The 16,610-nt window shown below is 41.9% G+C and overlaps 1 protein-coding gene across 9 annotated transcripts in view; it reads left to right on the top strand.

Annotated features, from left to right (window-relative positions):
- Positions 1 to 16,610, top strand: part of fgfr2 (fibroblast growth factor receptor 2) — a 68,165-nt gene that overhangs the window by 35,106 nt on the left and 16,449 nt on the right. For 2 of the 9 annotated variants that reach the window (XM_036129781.1, XM_036129787.1), the window contains 7 exons: positions 240 to 363; positions 3,459 to 3,649; positions 4,813 to 4,957; positions 8,077 to 8,276; positions 10,008 to 10,147; positions 15,047 to 15,168; positions 15,913 to 15,984. In XM_036129781.1, the coding sequence (XP_035985674.1) occupies positions 240 to 363; positions 3,459 to 3,649; positions 4,813 to 4,957; positions 8,077 to 8,276; positions 10,008 to 10,147; positions 15,047 to 15,168; positions 15,913 to 15,984 (994 nt within the window). Of the gene's footprint in view, positions 1 to 239; positions 364 to 3,458; positions 3,650 to 4,051; positions 4,191 to 4,812; positions 4,958 to 8,076; positions 8,277 to 10,007; positions 10,148 to 15,046; positions 15,169 to 15,912; positions 15,985 to 16,610 lie in introns of all 9 variants that reach the window. The other 7 variants (XM_036129785.1, XM_036129788.1, XM_036129784.1 and 4 more) reach the window with 5 other exon arrangements.

Raw genomic sequence — 16,610 nt, 5'->3', positions numbered from 1 at the left:
AATAATCTTTTAAGAACCACTGAAGGGCAACCACCAGTGGTTTAGGCTCCACACCTCGAGAACCTTCAAAGAAAAGCACAAAGTCAGGCCGTCTCTAGCTTTAACCGTTTCTTTTCCACCAGTGAGCAGCAATATCTGTCACACCTTCCACCAAATCCTCCCTTCGTGGTCTTCTCTTTTAGCGCTAGCTCTTTCATGCGTGCTAATCCTAACTCAGTGATTCCATGTCTTGGCAACAGGTGCGCCTCCAGCACTGGACCCTGATCATGGAGAGCGTGGTGCCGTCGGACAAGGGAAACTACACCTGCCTGGTTAACAACTCGTTTGGAACCATCAACCATACCTACACTCTGGATGTAGTGGGTCAGTACTCACAGTCAAAATACACCTTAGAGAAGTGGAGAACTGGTGGGCAAAAAAAAAAACTTCCCACAGTAAGCGAGGATAGAGAGAGAGTGTGCGCATGCACATGCCGTTTAATTGCACAGGTGTACCACGGATGCAGGTGGAGGTCAGGAACTGCTGCCCAGACTTTAGAGAGGAAAGATGAGTATGTCATCAGCTTCAGTGCAGCTTTCATTACCTTATATTGGAATGTTATTTTAAACCAGGGATGTCCAAAGTGAGGCCCATTTGCAGTCCTTCGAATGGTTTGAGCGCCATCCGACCGCCATTCAAAAATGGCACAGATGGTTGATGGGTATGGACCCTTTTCAAAGAAAAAATGTCCACAGACAGATTTTTGTTGACAAATTAAGATCTTCTTAAAATGGAGAATGGAACACCAAGTATTTAAGTTTTATTATGCAGAGACTTTTGTTTTCATTTCATGAGTAGAACCCGGAACAGCCAGCAAATAATTTGTTAATCATAATAACAAATAAATGTTCAAGTATGAGTACCTTTCATGTAACTATGTTTTTAATAACTGATGACATGTTTTGGTTTTCATTATATTTTCTTAGTAAATAGGACCACAAATATTCAGTAAATTACTAAAAAAAAAGTATTGTAACCTATGAGTTCTTAATGCTTGACGATTTTGGCCCACGGGGCAAAAGGTTTAGACACAACTGTTCTCAACTGATTAGTTCCTAATTACCTTAAAGGTGCATAGTTAAATATTATTTATTTTCTTACCCATAAATGTTCCTATAATTGCCTGATGCGTAAAATGAGTTATCCTCTATAGGCAGGATATTCAGCTTATGACAGAGCAATTGGGGCCAAATCCTCTGGGTGTGCGCGGGTGCACACTCTCATTCCGTTGGCTATATTGTTCAGTCCGCACCACAAGTGATACTTTAACGAGAGAATATGGCCCAACTTCAGTATTTATAGCTTTCTCACCTCAGAAAACATTAGACCTCTAAACAAAAGACCCGTCCAGACGCAGCAGCAGATACTTGACATATTCTCCCATGCATGTGCACAACACTGGTGTCATTACAACTTGTCGCCAGAGGGGGCAGAAGTCTGCAAAAATCTTGGAACTGGTGCTATGCTCCTTTAAAGGGGTGGTTTGGATTTTTTTGACGTGAGGTTCTGTGAAAACATTTCCCTGTAATGCTTCTCTTATCTGGAGCTTTTTTAAGCTGAATTAGAGCTGAATTAAAACGTCAGAGCAGTGAGAAGCCAACAGCTCATCAGAAAAGTCAAATATTAAACTTTTACACTTTCGCGACGGTCTAATGTAAGGTTTGACTCTAATTTCTCAGCTGACCGGTGTTTATATTTACCAGTTCGCCTGATTGGCCTCGGGCGGATCATCTGAACTGAACTGACCCCTTTAAAACGGACTCAGGCGCCATGGGGAGTTCAGTGCAGAATCGATAGACGGGCGTAAAATAACAGTAGTAGATCGATGTGTGTTTACCCACACCAAACTTTACTTGCTTCATTTGACTCAGGCCTGATCTCCTTTGGACTTAAACCACTTTGTGAGCCATCAGTGCACGTCGAGGTTTATCTGACGCAGTCATTCTTTCAAAGCCTGGTCAGTGAACCACAGATAACCAGAGCAGACGTGAAGCTGCAGCGCTCCGCCTCATCATCCGAGCGTCCGCAGACTGCATCCATAAGTGGATTTATTCCGTGTGTTATCACACATTGCCATTTGTTTTGATTAGTAGATCGTAATTGGCGATATTATTTTCACCTTATTAGACTGGAATTGATTACATGAGGGTATTTGCGCGGTATGTGAACGTATAGGCACGTCACGGAAACAAATTACGGCTAACACATGTTCGCACATGCTCCCCAACAGAGGCCCCCCTGGTCTTCCTGTCTCTCCTTCCAACTGCATATTTCTTTTTGTTCTGCTTTACTGCAGAACAGTAAACGTCTTCCATGACTGGCTCCATAGCCTCTGTTGCCCCCTGCAACCTCTTGCGTCATTTCTCTTTCTGCCATCAGACTGGGGTGGGGGGGTGGGGGAAGAAAAAGAAGCAGAAATGGAGACAGAAAAGCCCTTTCTTATCAGACTTTCTGTAGCCCAAATAACCTGTAGGATAGGCTTTTAGAAACAAAAACAGTCAGACTGTACTGGTTTAAACTGGAGTCTGGACAAAGGGGCTGCAGTTGTGCAGCTACAAGCTGACACACATGGCACGTCAGAGCTATTCATCCCTCTGTGGGCCGCCACATGCCATCCTGTGCCACACCGAGGTTCTCCTGGGTCTCTACCCACCCATGACCCTTACGGTCCCTTTTCAGCCGCCGGGTTACTCAGAGTCCAAAGTCCTTAACTGGACACCAGGAACTAGAGACGAGTTATTAGTCGTAATGTACTTAGTATTTGTAAATAAAATTCTGCTTTGTGTTAGTCTGTCCCATAAAATCACAATCAAAAAGAGTTTTAGGAGTTTGCGGCTTTTAATGTGACGACATATGGAAAAAGTCAAGGGCTATGGATACTTTTCGGAGACACCGTAGTTCCCTGTGGTCCACAGTTTGAAGTATTACACTTCAGAATCCAGTTCAAAGCCTTTTCTTTGGGCCTGGTTAATGAATAATATTGTTCGGTTTTACGGACAATAAATGAGGCAGACCCTAGGAATGTGCAGGAAGGAGGGGGGGGGGTGTGAAGCGAGGAAGGAGGGGCGGCACCCATCAGATCAGACAGATTTTAGACGTTTCTGCTTCTTGGATTTGTTTGATATTTTCTCTCCTTCTTGCCATTTTTCTTAAACCATCACCTACCGACGCCGTTTCATGAATCATCCCCAAATACACATGCACAAATAAATCCCCTGCACTTACCTTAAGGTACTGCTGTGGTAATGATTCATGTCACAGTGTGGGAGCTGTGGGGGCTCCTCCGGGTTAGCTTTAAAAGCAGGGTGGTGCTTTTGAAAGGGGGCATTGTTCCCCAGGTCTCCGTCTGTTTGGGTACCTAGGCAAAACGTTTGCATCCACGTAAACAGAACCTCGATCTTTTTCCCCGTCTTCAACAGAACGGTCACCGCACCGGCCCATCCTGCAGGCCGGACAGCCCGCCAACACCACGGTACGCGTCGGAGAGGACGCCCAGTTCCAGTGCAAGGTCTACAGCGACGCCCAGCCTCACATCCAGTGGCTGAAGCACATCACCCAGAACGGTAGCCGGTACGGGCCTGATGGACACCCCTACGTCAAAGTGTTAAAGGTAGATCCCTTTTAGCTCTTTTAGATTCTAAACACCCGTCCCCCGCCCCCCCTCTTGTCGTGTGCTTTCCGATTGTTTTATAAGAACTTCAAAAGTCAGACGAGAATCACATTATGTACCCTGTGTCCCCTTTAAGTTGGAATAATTTGGCTTTATGGGACATTTCTGTTTTAATTGCGGTCAGATTTTTATTTGAGACTGTTCCGTAAAACCTCGAGAAAGTCGAATCTCATGAGAAAAAATAGATTCGCTCCAACTTAACGGGTAGCGCGGTGCGCTAAACCCCCCGTAATTCTGGGCGCCGGTTCCTGCGGGCCCCCGCGTACAGCAGCCGCGGTCGCGATGTTGTCATGTGCCCCTCTGTGCCTGATTTATCTGCTCGTTTTCTTTGATGGGTTGCAGCGCTCAGGCATTAACAGCACAGACATGGAGTATCTCACCCTCACCAATGTCACAGAGGAAGACGCCGGGGAGTATATCTGTAAAGTCTCCAATTATATAGGGGAAGTCACCCAGTCGAGCTGGCTGACGGTCATTCCAGGTAACGCCCCGCTCCCCCCAAGTCCTGTACCACCTCGTCTCCCTTCCTACCGGTGTGGGTTTCCCTGCTCTTCAGTGCTGGTGGTGCTGTTCACGGTCTCAAGGATGTTCTCTCTCCCAAATGTTACTCTCTTTTCCTTCAGCTGCCACCGACTTTGGGATTGGTGTAGCCATGGAAGCACTGTTCAGACCAGAATAACCAGATTATTGTTATATATTTTTTTTTACCTTACTTCACAGCTGTACACTAGAGAGTGTATGGCGTCACAGTGCTCTCCATGCTCTCTGTGTTTATGCATGCCTGTGTGGATCAGCCTGGGTTGTTATTAGCAGGTTCTGTTGGTGACGGGTACCTTTTTTTTTTGGGGTTTGTTGTTTGGGTGTGTTGGTTTTTATTTTTCACATGTTCTGGTGGAAAAAAACTGTCTTTCTACCTGTCTTCCCTCCCAGCAGTGTCAGCTCTGGACGGGACCTCAGTGGTTGGACACTATCCAGCTCCTCTGACCTCTTTCTTGGTGTCGTGGGTCTCATATTTGTTTTTTGTTTTTTTTCTCTTCTCTGTTTCTGCTGTTTCTGCTGTTTCTCCGTTTCCTCTTTCTCTTCCTCCTCTTCTCTTCCCCCAGACCGCAGGTGTTAACACCACAGATAAGGAGATAGAGGTTCTCTTCTTGCCCAATGTAACATTTGAGGATGCTGGGGAGTATACATGCTTGGCGGGTAATTCTATTGGGCTCTCCTATCAAACTGCTACTTTGACGGTGCTTCCAGGTATATAAATTTACTTGCTTTTTCCCCTTCCTTGTTTTTTTTTTTTCCAGTTTAAAGGGCACATATCATACATTTTTATTTCTATTCAGGCTTGAAGTTCACAATACTGCTATTTATTTGTGATATTGAAATTAAATCAGCCGCGAGTGTAGCCAAAGGTCATCAAAGAGTTAAAAAATTACATTTGGAACACCATCAATTCATATGGCTAAGCCCGAAATTGATAATAAATTAAGTAATCTTTTAGTTTTACCGACTTTTTTTTCTGTTTTTTCTGCTGGATTTAGGGTCCTTTTTAAATTGCTTTATCTTTTGGAAGATGCCTGTTTCATTTCCTGTCACAGACAAACTGAATTTATCATTTTTTTTTAAATTCAAGCCTGCCCAGAGTATGAATAATTTTGGCGTTAAGTGTAACATAGTTTCCACGAAAGACAAAAGTAGTAACAGGAAAGTCTTCAGCTAGAACTGGTCTCTGCTGCATGTTGCTAAGCCTTAAAAAGTCACCTACAGCTAATATGCCAAATATGTGATAGATTGAAACGATGTTAGAATACTGATATACACACAGAGGGAAGCTCCAATCAAATGTTTTCTCCTTCATTTAGCTCAGACACTTAAAAAAAAAACTGTTGCTGCTAAAGCTAATTATTAGGCTAACTGTGCAGGAGGGTCAATGGGATAGAGTGGTTATAGATTTATTATGATTTGTGTAATATCAGCAGAGGTTTTGCACTGACAGAGGACAAAAACAGAAATAAATATATATATAAAGTAATAGAAAGATGTGTGCACTTTAATTAAGTCGTTCTGAATGGCTTTCGTGCGAGGCAAATCCTCCTTGGAACCTGCTTACGGCTAGTTTATCTTTTAGAGCAGACTCAACATCATAGACAATGCAACCCTAGACTGGGGAGCAACTTTTCTATAATATTACTTGGGCTGGCAAGCTATGGAAAACCCAGACGAGATAACGATGTAGCTTAACTTATTCTAACTCCAGACCGAAGCAGAGCTCCCAGAGGATTTGTCTTCACCCTTCTTTTACTCTTTTAAGAAACTCAGTCACTGCTACTCTTTGGTTCTGATTCTGCATGCCGATAAAAAAACTCTCTCTATATATTGATTTTTTTTTCATGTATGCCTTTAAATTGTGTTTTGTTCCTTTTTTTTCTGGCTCTGATAATTGGCTTCTTTTAATACCCTTATTTCTCCATCTTGAAATAACGGTGGAAAGGTAAAGCCCAACGCTCGTTTCATGTTGGCTCAACTTTCTCGATTATCAGAGCCAAACCTCTCAGCTTCGACACAGCGGGTGACTCATGAGTGAATAATAAATACCAAAATGGTGTCCGTTTTTGTCTCTTCTCGTATATCCAGTTTAAATTCACACTGACAAAGATGTGTAAACTGCTTTATTCCAGGAGAATAATCCTATGTTTATTAATTTAGAGGGATTTAGCTTTAAAATAAATGGAGTATATTTATTCAGTGGACAAAAAAAAAAATCTTAAGTTTAAGAAATATTTTTTCCATACAAAATCATAGAAGCTGCTCTTATTGACACCACTAAACAGGCCTATGAAATAAAATAAACTGCCATTTTTGCGATTTATTTACATTTTGCAGTTTAGTAATCCATGATTTTCTGCTTTTCAGAGACGTACATGAGGTGACAAAGAGGAAAAAGTAATATTAGCTATGCTTCAAAATGGGAAAGAGAAGAAACCAGGTCACTCAAGTGACAAAAATGTGTGATGGATATTCATTGGTCATAAATTGGCTTAAAGAATATAACTCACTGTCTAAACTTTACCATATCTACAGCCAGAGATACATACCTCCCTTACACACAGTGAGCATCGTAAGGGAGGTAAAAATTATCCCCAAAATATAAACAAATAAACCAAGAATTTAAGAAAGCTGCAGCAATGAGCTTGTTCATAATTTGAAAAGGGTGATTGATATTTTTAAGAAAGTGTGGCTTTATGTCAGCGCCTGCTCAAGCTAAGTCGAGGCAAGATTCTGAATTTTTTTGCCAAATTTCTGCAGCTATTTAAACGCCGACACACCTCAAAAGGCCGCAAGGCTGTTAAACCACTCTTAATGTTGTTGGGATAATACTTTTGTTTTGTCTGTAAATAATGTCATGTAGAAATAAGAGGCAAACTATTTCCTCTAGGATTTATTCTCAATAATTACTGCCCTTGATGTGCAGTGTTTGTTTTGGGCTTGCGGTAAAGGAGGGGAAAAAAAAAAAAGAAAAAAAAAAGAAGTTTCTGTTACATGACCTTCAGCTCTTGTTGTCTTGTGGCTGGTTTGGTTGCTGCGCTGCAAAGGAATCTTGTTTTGTGGTCTGCAGGGATGAAACAGTCTCTTTTACACACGCTCGGCCCTTTTACTAGGACAGGAAGTCCGGGTCATACGCAGCCACAATAGAGAGCGATCTGCGGCGTCTGCCATCCAGAGCGAAGCGCATTGTTCAGACGGCTGCGGCTGTGCTTTTGTGCTCGCGTGTCTCCGGCGCAGACACGGACTGCAGCCTCTGCCGGGCCTGCTTGTTTAGTCTGATTCATGATTTAGAATCCAGTGACACTGTTGAAACCACAAGAAAAGGCCTGTTAGATCCCAACAAAACCAGGCACGCTCATACCTCCTCCGCCTAAGGGGAGTTGACGATGACGCTGCGGCGCGATTTGTTGAGTCCGCCTGTCAATGGCGATTACATTTACTCATGAGTCATCTCCATAGTGTCTGTCTCTGCGTTCACCTCCCTGTCCTGGAAAATGCACTGCAAAAACTTAACTAAAAATGAGTTTATTTGTCCTTGATTTGAGCAGGTAAATAAGATGATTTGCCAATGGAATAAGATTTTTGCACTTAAAATAGGAACGACTCATCTCCATCATCTTATTTCAAGTGTAGGATGTCTAATTATCTTATTTTAGGGATCAAAATACTCATTCCATTGGCAGATAATATCATTTACCTGCTCAAATCAAGGACAAAAACCCAAATTTTAAGAACATTTTACTTATTTTAAGGTCTGTTTTTGCAGTGTGTCTGTCCTGTCCTAACCCTCGCCTGACTGTCGTCCCCTTCCGTGCTTTTTCCCACAGCCCTGGAGAAGACGACGGTGCCCATCTCCCCGGACTACGTGGAGATCGCGATATACTGTGCGGGCGTGTTCCTCATCGCCTGCATGGTGGGCATTGTGGTGGTGTGCCGCATGAGGAACACGGCAAAGAAGCCCGACTTTGGCAGCCCGCCGGCGGTCCACAAGCTGACCAAACAGATCCCGCTGCGCCGCCAGGTAACAGAAAGTAGATAAAGAGTTCTAAAGGCATCTAACACTTCTAGAGGAGGCAACAATGCATTTACACGGACCAAGAATTCACGCAGGATACACATGATACATAACACAACCGACTACACGGGTGCGTTTAATAAATTAGAATACAATTGGTTTCAGTAATTACATTCATTACACACAGAGGGACGCATTTCAGGAGTTATTTCTATGAATTTTGATGAGTTTGACCCTAAATGCAGTGGCTTAGAAAATTGGAAAAGTGCAAAAGATTATTAAAAAAATATATTTGTATTGGAGAAATTGCAGGGAGGCTAAGCTAAAAAATAAATAAATAGAAAAGTTCATGGGTGCAGAAGTTGGCTCCTTCAGAATCAGAATCAGAAACAGGATGAAGTTTAATCGGCAAGTAGGTTTGTACTTACAAGGAATTTGACTTGGTGTTGATGGTGCAGACAAAAAATAAAAATACAATAAAATAAAAAGGATATATATACAGACAGAAGCTATATACACTGAGTAAACTGTGCGTTAATGTAACGCATAGTTGATTCATGATTCATTTTCTGTATTCCTTACAGAATGTACTATCCAAAAACTTTCATGGAAAGTTTTATGGAAGGAAAAAGTGTGTCAAGTTGCGCAAGTATTGGGGATATTTTAGAGTTTTGGTGAGATTCACAAGAAACAGACTGCAGCTGGAGTCCTGGATACGCCCAAAGATGCATCCAGAGTATGGAATACCACCAAAACACATTTAGCCACTCCTGAACCAGAGACAACATCAGAAGCGTCTTACCTGCAGGATGCACAAACAAATAGGCACATAATCTATGTTGCTTGAGGTCCACTCAGTCTATAAGTTGAATTTGAAGATGAAATTTGGATTTCTAATGACCATGATCTGACCTCATAGAGACTCAGTGGGGTGTTGTAGAGAGGAAGATCTGAGATGCCGCATTGATTCAGAAATTCATGCAAAAAGAGCCCCAGCTCCAGTTCTGTGTTATACATCCTTAAAATATAATTTTTCATTGCTCTTATATAATATTCTAATTAAAATTCACAGAAGAAATGCGTTAAATCTGTCACTCTGTGTATAATGAATTGTTTAAGTGTATAAGTTTAGACTTTTTCAATTAAATTACTGAAACAAACTAGCTTTTGAATGACCTTCTGACGCATTAAGACAACATACGTTGGAGGTATTTCAAAAGATCCACACCTAGATTCCTTCAGAGAGCATACATTTCTGTTCAAGTTAACACAGCTGCCGAACACGGCCGCCAGACGTTCTTCCTTCCAAAAATCGTGGAGCTTTCTTTTTACCTCAAGGAAAACCAAAAGGTACAGAAAGTGTTGGGTTACTTTCTGTGGAGGAGATCGGTTCCAGTGTCAAGGTAAGGTTAGGGTGTAGAGAGTGCAGCACGGAGCCCCAGGCTCACAAGCAAAAGGCATCCAATTAACACATATTCATCAAGAATTATTGTTGCTGCTCACTTCTTAATCACCACCGAAATCTTATCTCTGCCCCGGAGAAACTATAGGATATGTAGAATATTCGCTGTGGGAAGTAGGCATGTCTATTGAAATTTGCACTCTAGACCAGTTTAATATTTAGCGGGTTGTGCAGTGTGATTCACGCTTTAAGGTTTCTGACTCCTCTAGTAATGCCTTGGAGCTTTAACTGGCCTGTGAAGCTAGACTTTGGTGATCAGCCAATATTCCTTTATCCTATAGGTGTCGGCGGATTCTAGCTCCTCCATGAACTCTAGCACCCCCCTGGTGCGTATCACAACGCGGCGGAGCTCGGCGCACGACGACGTCATCCCTGAGTACGACCTGCCAGAAGATCCGCTGTGGGAATTTGCCCGAGACAGGTAAGACCAGCCTGTCATTATTTTTTCCCCCCATTGCGAGTAAATGATTTATTTGTGTTTGTGCTTTTTGTTTGTGTGGTAGTTTCTCTTCTTTATTGCACTAATTGCAACTTGTCCATAATTGGACGTCTTCCATAATTATGTAAATCAGATGGAACTCCTGCATAAAACATAAAGAAAAAACCGCTGATCCACTACAGCTTTAATTTAAAGGGATAGCGCTGCTTAAAGTTTATTAGCAGTTGAACTAACAGCTTGTATAAGAGGGGCAAAGACCAAAGTGGACTTCCAACTTTTATCTGAAGGGAACACAAACTTTTTATGTCCTGTCTAGCAGTGTACCACTAAAAATTGCTTTCTTCGGTGGAGGATTACTGCTTTAGCTATATTTGCAAAAAAAAACCTTATCGGACATTATTTTGGGATTATTTCAAATTCAGTGGACAGAGAAACGGAAAGGTAAAAAGAGATAGAAAGGAAGAGAGAAAGATGAGAGAAAACATTAAAAAGGGGGAAAAATATGTCAAAATAGAGTAGAGGAAAAATAGAGCAAGCTAACACCACCGGAGTCTGCTTCTACATCTGCAGAGAGAGATATAAAAAGAACAGCAAAACAAACACAACCAACGCTTATAGTAGCATCACTGAAAAATACGCAGTGTTGAATATTGTTTAATACAAGATGCATTTATTGGCAGCCAAAGCTAACTTTAGGATTTATTTGTATAGAGGTGTATATGTAAACACCTGGATCCAAGCACTTGTAGGTGCTAGAGGGAGAGGTTAATCCATAAGAAAAATGCTCAATAGTGGTAGTGAGGAGTTGTGATCTGTGTTGCTAATAGTAGTTATCATGGTCAATTAAAATGTTAATGAGCAAATACCACAATGCTGAACTTGAAACTGATGGTTTAAACTAATATTGATCCTGAATCCAACTTAAGACTTCAGGTTTAAAAGGCTCACATCATTAGCCACCACCAGCACTTGTTCCTGGTTCAGTTTTCCACTGCAGTTCATACATGGGGGTACTTATAATATTCTGCATTAACGCATGTTTTTTTATTTTTTTTTTACTTTTTGGTGCTTTATTTCCATCACAATTAGTTCTTGTGAGTACCACTGAAGATAGCCTAAGAGCCACTATTGGTAACTCGTCCTCAGAATTGTGGAATTGCAATATAATTAAAAGGTTTTAGAAGGTTTTCAATAAACAAAATCAAAAAGGGAAATCTGTATGTTACATTCATCATTTACACACAGTAAGATATTTCTGACGTTTTCTGTAAAAATGTTGATCATTATGGCGCACAGCCAATAAGAACTCATAATTTAGTTTTTGTCAGTAAAAGGGATTTTAACTGGCTCTGCTTCACAATCCTCTCAAGGCTGCTACCTTTTACTACCACATGTTTTCCTTCCACTAAACTTTCCAGTGGCGTTCTTTGAATTACCACTTTCTAAATAGCTGGGTTGTAGCTTAATGCTTGAAATATATAACTCTGTGTGTGATGAAGCTACATAATGTAGGCAGTTTCAGTTTTTGAAATTAGTTATATCTTATATGATGTTTAATTTAGTGAGATACTGCAGTGTACCTTTTAAAGAGGGTCCTCATAACAGCGAAATCTGCAAGCAAAGCATGTCTACAATACCTGTTTACAGTGTTTAGTACTTTTAAAGAGCTGGCAAATAATAAAAATATATATTTTTTGTACTTGGGGATTGACACCCTGGTGAGTACTGTTGGTGATGACGGGGATAAAAGCTTCTGATTCATCGGCTGTAAAACCTGCCCCATCATTACAAGAGCAGCAAAACTTCCCTGTCTCCCTCGCCCCAAAGCCTCTCGATCATACGCTTCTGTTCACGGAGAGTGAAGTTGCGCTAATTACTGGCTGGTATTCACAGCTTTCATCTGCATGTTTGGGCGAGGAGTGTTTGCCATTCCAGGGGAATTAGCTCAGCTGAGGTTTCAGCGTGTCGCAGTGGCAGCGATAAGCTGCAGGGTGGACCTAACAAGTCGGCAAAGGTTAGAGAGGTTTAAAAACAAACTGAGGCTCTGAACTTTAAAAGAAGGAGGGGAAATTTACTGAAGCGTTTGCTAGAATGCATGTAAAAAAAAAAAAAAGAAAGAAAGATAAAAGAAAGAAAGCTCGGCTCATAAAATGTAATGTCGCTCATCAATAAAACGAATATTTCTGATGTAATGCTAGACTTTGTGTTTGCAGGCTGGATTGATTAAGTTTATGTTTTTTTTTTTTTGGGAGGGGGGGCTGTTTTAGCTAGGCTAAATAAATCTCTGTCTTCCTCTCTGTTTGGGTCTTTATTCCCTGCCTGTCATCCCAGCGCCCGAAGGATCATGTTGGGATTGTAAAGCGCTGAGGAATGCTAACTTTTGCGGTTTAGGCCAGGGGGGGAAAAATAACATCGATTATGTGCGGCCGGATGGACAGAATGCCTGCCATTGAGTGTGGCAAGTGTGTGCGGACAGATAGGGGATTGTGTTTCTACCGCGGGGCGCCAGCCTCGGGCCCCTTGGTTTAGCGCTGCGCTGTGAATGTTTAGATAGAGTGGACAGTGGGATTTATGAGGCGGGGGACCGACCTACGTCAATCACAGCGGAGAGCAGCGCGTTGCAGTGCTTGTTCAGGGCCCCGATCGGTGCAGCGGCCCTGAATAGTTGCAGCAGAGTGTTCACTAGAGTTAAATATAAAACCAGTAACAGTTAAATGGTACAGTGTCATGCAAAAGCATTTACGCCCTTTGAACAATCACGTGCTTCAATGTATGTTATGGAGATTTTATGTGGCGAGGTGAGTAGAAACAATGCATGGTTTGCAAAGACAAATCAGAAAAGTGTGATCTGCATTTGCACCCAGACCCCCCCTAAATCCCCCCCGCCCCTTTTGGGCGGACAACCCTGAACAAAGTCTTGCGCAACCAGCTGCCTTCAGAGTTCATCTAATTAGTGAACAGAGTAAACAAAGTAAACACAAGAAATCCAGCTGTTCTTTGTAGGCCTCAGAGGTTTGTCAGTAAACAAAGAGCATCGTGAAGACCAAGGAGCACAGCCGACAGGTCTGGGAGAAAGAGTTTAAAGCGGGATTAGTTTACTGATCAGCAACCCGAGCTTTCAACATCTCACAGAGAATGGAAAGAGTGAAGAACAGCTAAAATCCTAACCCAGACACGATTAAAAGACTGTGAAATCTGTTGATTATCAGTCCTACAGGTCCAGTTTTGAGTTTGCCAAAAGCCGTTTAGGGGACACAGGAAAAATATGAAGGTAGGCTCTGTGGTCATATCAGACCAAAAATGATCATCTTGGCCTTAATCCCAAACTATATACGTATTTATGCAAAACTGTGCATCCTCTGTAACACACCACTGGTTAGTGGCAATAGCATGCTATGAGGATGTTGCTCTTCACCAGGGAGTGTTGATCAGAGTTAATGGGTAGACAGATGTAGCTAAATGGAGGACGGTGCTGGAAGAGAAACGTTTTTTAGGCTGCAAATGACTTCAGACTGGAGCGGAGGTTCACCTTCCAGGAGGACGACACTAAACAGACTAACGCAGAGTAAAGGCCGGTTCACACGGCAGGATTTTTGCCCCGATCTCCCCTTCCCGAGAGGCGCCCACTGTCGGCGTGTCTCTTAAGATAACCTTAAGAGATGTTAGGGTTAGTGTTAGGGTTCCTGCTGTGTGTGTGGTGTGTTAAGAGCGAGGTGGGCCGCTTGGCGGAACGTCGGTACCAATCTGACCTCAAATCGGAGATGTTCAACATGTATCCCAGCGTGGTGTGCTCTTTCCCGACGACAAATGAGCAGGCAGCCTATTGAATGTGACATGTAGCCAATCAGAAAGCTCACCTCCTTGTATTAGTACAGCAAACGTAGAGACCCTGGTCGCCACACACTGCAGGAGCAAACCCGTTTTATCTACGATGTTTTATCGTCACCTGTGGCGTCTCTCAGGCTTAAGTCATACTGTCAAAGCTACAATGGAGTGGTTGTATTGTATTGTAGATCCATGCCACCTTCAAAATCTAAGACTTACAGCCAACTGAGAATTTGTGGTCAATTTTGAAAATGTATTCTTGCTAACAAGGCATATTAATCTGACTGAGCTAGAGCTGTTTTCAACGAAGAAAGGACAAAACATTCAGTTTCTAGAAGTACAAAGCTGGGAGAGACACACCCCCAAGGTATCTGGAGCTGTGACTGCAGGGAACGGCGGTTCTAGAAGTAGTTGATTCCAGGGGGCCTGAACACAAATGCACGTCACATTTTTGTCGCATTATTTTCTTTCCATTGTCCTATAAGGCCGTTCTGTCAAGCAGGATCCCAACAAAACACATTAAAGCCTGCAGATGTAATGTGAAAGATATGTGAAAAAGTTCAAGGGGTCCGTACCTTAGCTGGTTTTCTATTCCACCGCGTCTGAGCGGCAGAAGAGAGCCAGGATTTAATTCATCGCGGGCCAACATCTAAGGACTGAGCCGCCTCCTTCGCAAAGACTTATAAGTGTATGCTGGAACATGCCAAGACAGGGTAAACAGTTTACAAAAGACGGGCTCTGCTCGGGTTTATTAAGTGATTATCTCTGCCATGTGTGTCTTCTTACCTACTGTTCTGGCTAAGACCTCGTCGAGCCAGGAAAGCACTCCCACAAACAGAATCCGATTGAAATACAGAGAGGATGAAAGACGGGGGAGGCCAGCAAACTGGCTCTGTGCCTGGTTTCATTAAGTATCCTGATCCCACACTTCTTTCTACTCGTTTATATCTGCAGAGGGGGAGTCGGTGCAAATCAAATTATTTGGACCGTTTTAACTTATCAGCGTTCTAGGGTAAAAAAAAAAATATATTTTTTTTAATTATTATTATTTATTAGGTTGACCCTGGGCAAACCTCTGGGCGAAGGCTGCTTCGGTCAGGTTGTGATGGCCGAAGCTCTGGGCATCGATAAGGACAAACCCAAGGAGGCCGTCACGGTGGCAGTCAAGATGCTGAAAGGTGAGTGGGTTTGCATTGTATCAGGAACAATAAATAAGATTTCAGGCAAAAATGTCCAATGTGATCCATTATTTAGAAGAGGAACAGCAGTTATTATTGTGACTTCATCTAAAATATTATAAGATACTGAATACTTATTAAGTGTATTTGCTTATTGATTAAGTGCTGTTGATGCTTTTGTCTTTATTGGTTTTATTTACCTAGTTTGATTGTTTATGCACAGACTAAGGGACACATTTAATGCAAAAACCTCCAAGATTTACCTTTAGTTTACAAATAAACTTGTCTGTGGTGCAGAATATTATAAATTTTTTTGCCCTCCTGCCACTGGAAATGCTGATGAAAGCTGGTTTAATAGCAGCCACCATATATCCAGCTACCTAACAGGCGTGTGTCTTAGCTAGCCATATGTGTTATTTCAGTAGCAGCAGCTCCTTTTCTAAGCCTTGTCCTGGTCTTCTAGGTCAGATCTGTTCTAAAAAAAAAAGGGAAATGTTTGATGTTCAATTTGCCCCTTAGTCGATTTGTAGCCCTCGTGCCTAAGCATAGCAGTTTCATCCCTTCCTGATTATTTTGTAACTGGAAACGAACCACTTTGCACATTTAGGTAGTAAATCTGCATCAGTTCATTTTACCTTGTAGTTAAGCATCTTTTATGTAGATAAATGGGGATAAAAGTACAAAAACCACACGTGCAGTTTTGTTCAGCTGTAAATTGTTATCTGAAAACTTTTTATCACCTAGATTTCGGTTCTGATCCTGAGCGTTTGGGCCGGTTGACGTTTATGAAGTATGAAAGATTAGCACGCCGTATTAGTAAGTAACATCCTGCAAGTATATATTTTGTATATTATTTATTAACAGTGGTCTGCAAGTAGGGTAAAGAAGAGTGCTTTAAATCACTTTAAACCACTTATCAAAGTGGTGGCGAAGCATCTGTCTGGCACACACAAACCGACACATGGTCGGTACAAAACACCCGGTGGTACACACCGTCATTTTATACCAAAAAGTCAGGTGTGGATTTGCAAACTAGTGTTGCGCCGATGCCATTTTTTGGCCTCGATACCTGGCTGTGCAGTATTGGCCGATACCGATACTATCTGTTTGATATTGATGGGTGTGTGTATATATGAAGAACTGCATACTACTTAGGGTAGTAGAACTTTTTATTGCCTACTTGGAATGGGTGACAATAGTTGAATAAACTTTTGGCTCTCAAAGGCCATAATAGTGTAACATTCGTGAAATTATAACATGTATAATAGTAGTGCAACAGTAAGACAGTAAAATTACAATAATAACTGAATAATCTCTTTTAAACCCTGAGTTTTGGCTCTCAAATGGCAAAATAGTGCAACTTTCATGAACTTATATAACATGTATAATACTAGTCAGGAGAGAGAAGGCTGCGTTCAAGTGACATACAAACATCAAAATGG

The sequence above is a fragment of the Fundulus heteroclitus genome, unplaced genomic scaffold (genome assembly GCF_011125445.2).
Source record: "Fundulus heteroclitus isolate FHET01 unplaced genomic scaffold, MU-UCD_Fhet_4.1 scaffold_218, whole genome shotgun sequence".
Classification (NCBI taxonomy): Eukaryota; Metazoa; Chordata; class Actinopteri; order Cyprinodontiformes; family Fundulidae; genus Fundulus; species Fundulus heteroclitus.
Note: the sequence above shows the minus strand (reverse complement) of the source record. Positions and strands in the feature narration are given on the sequence as shown.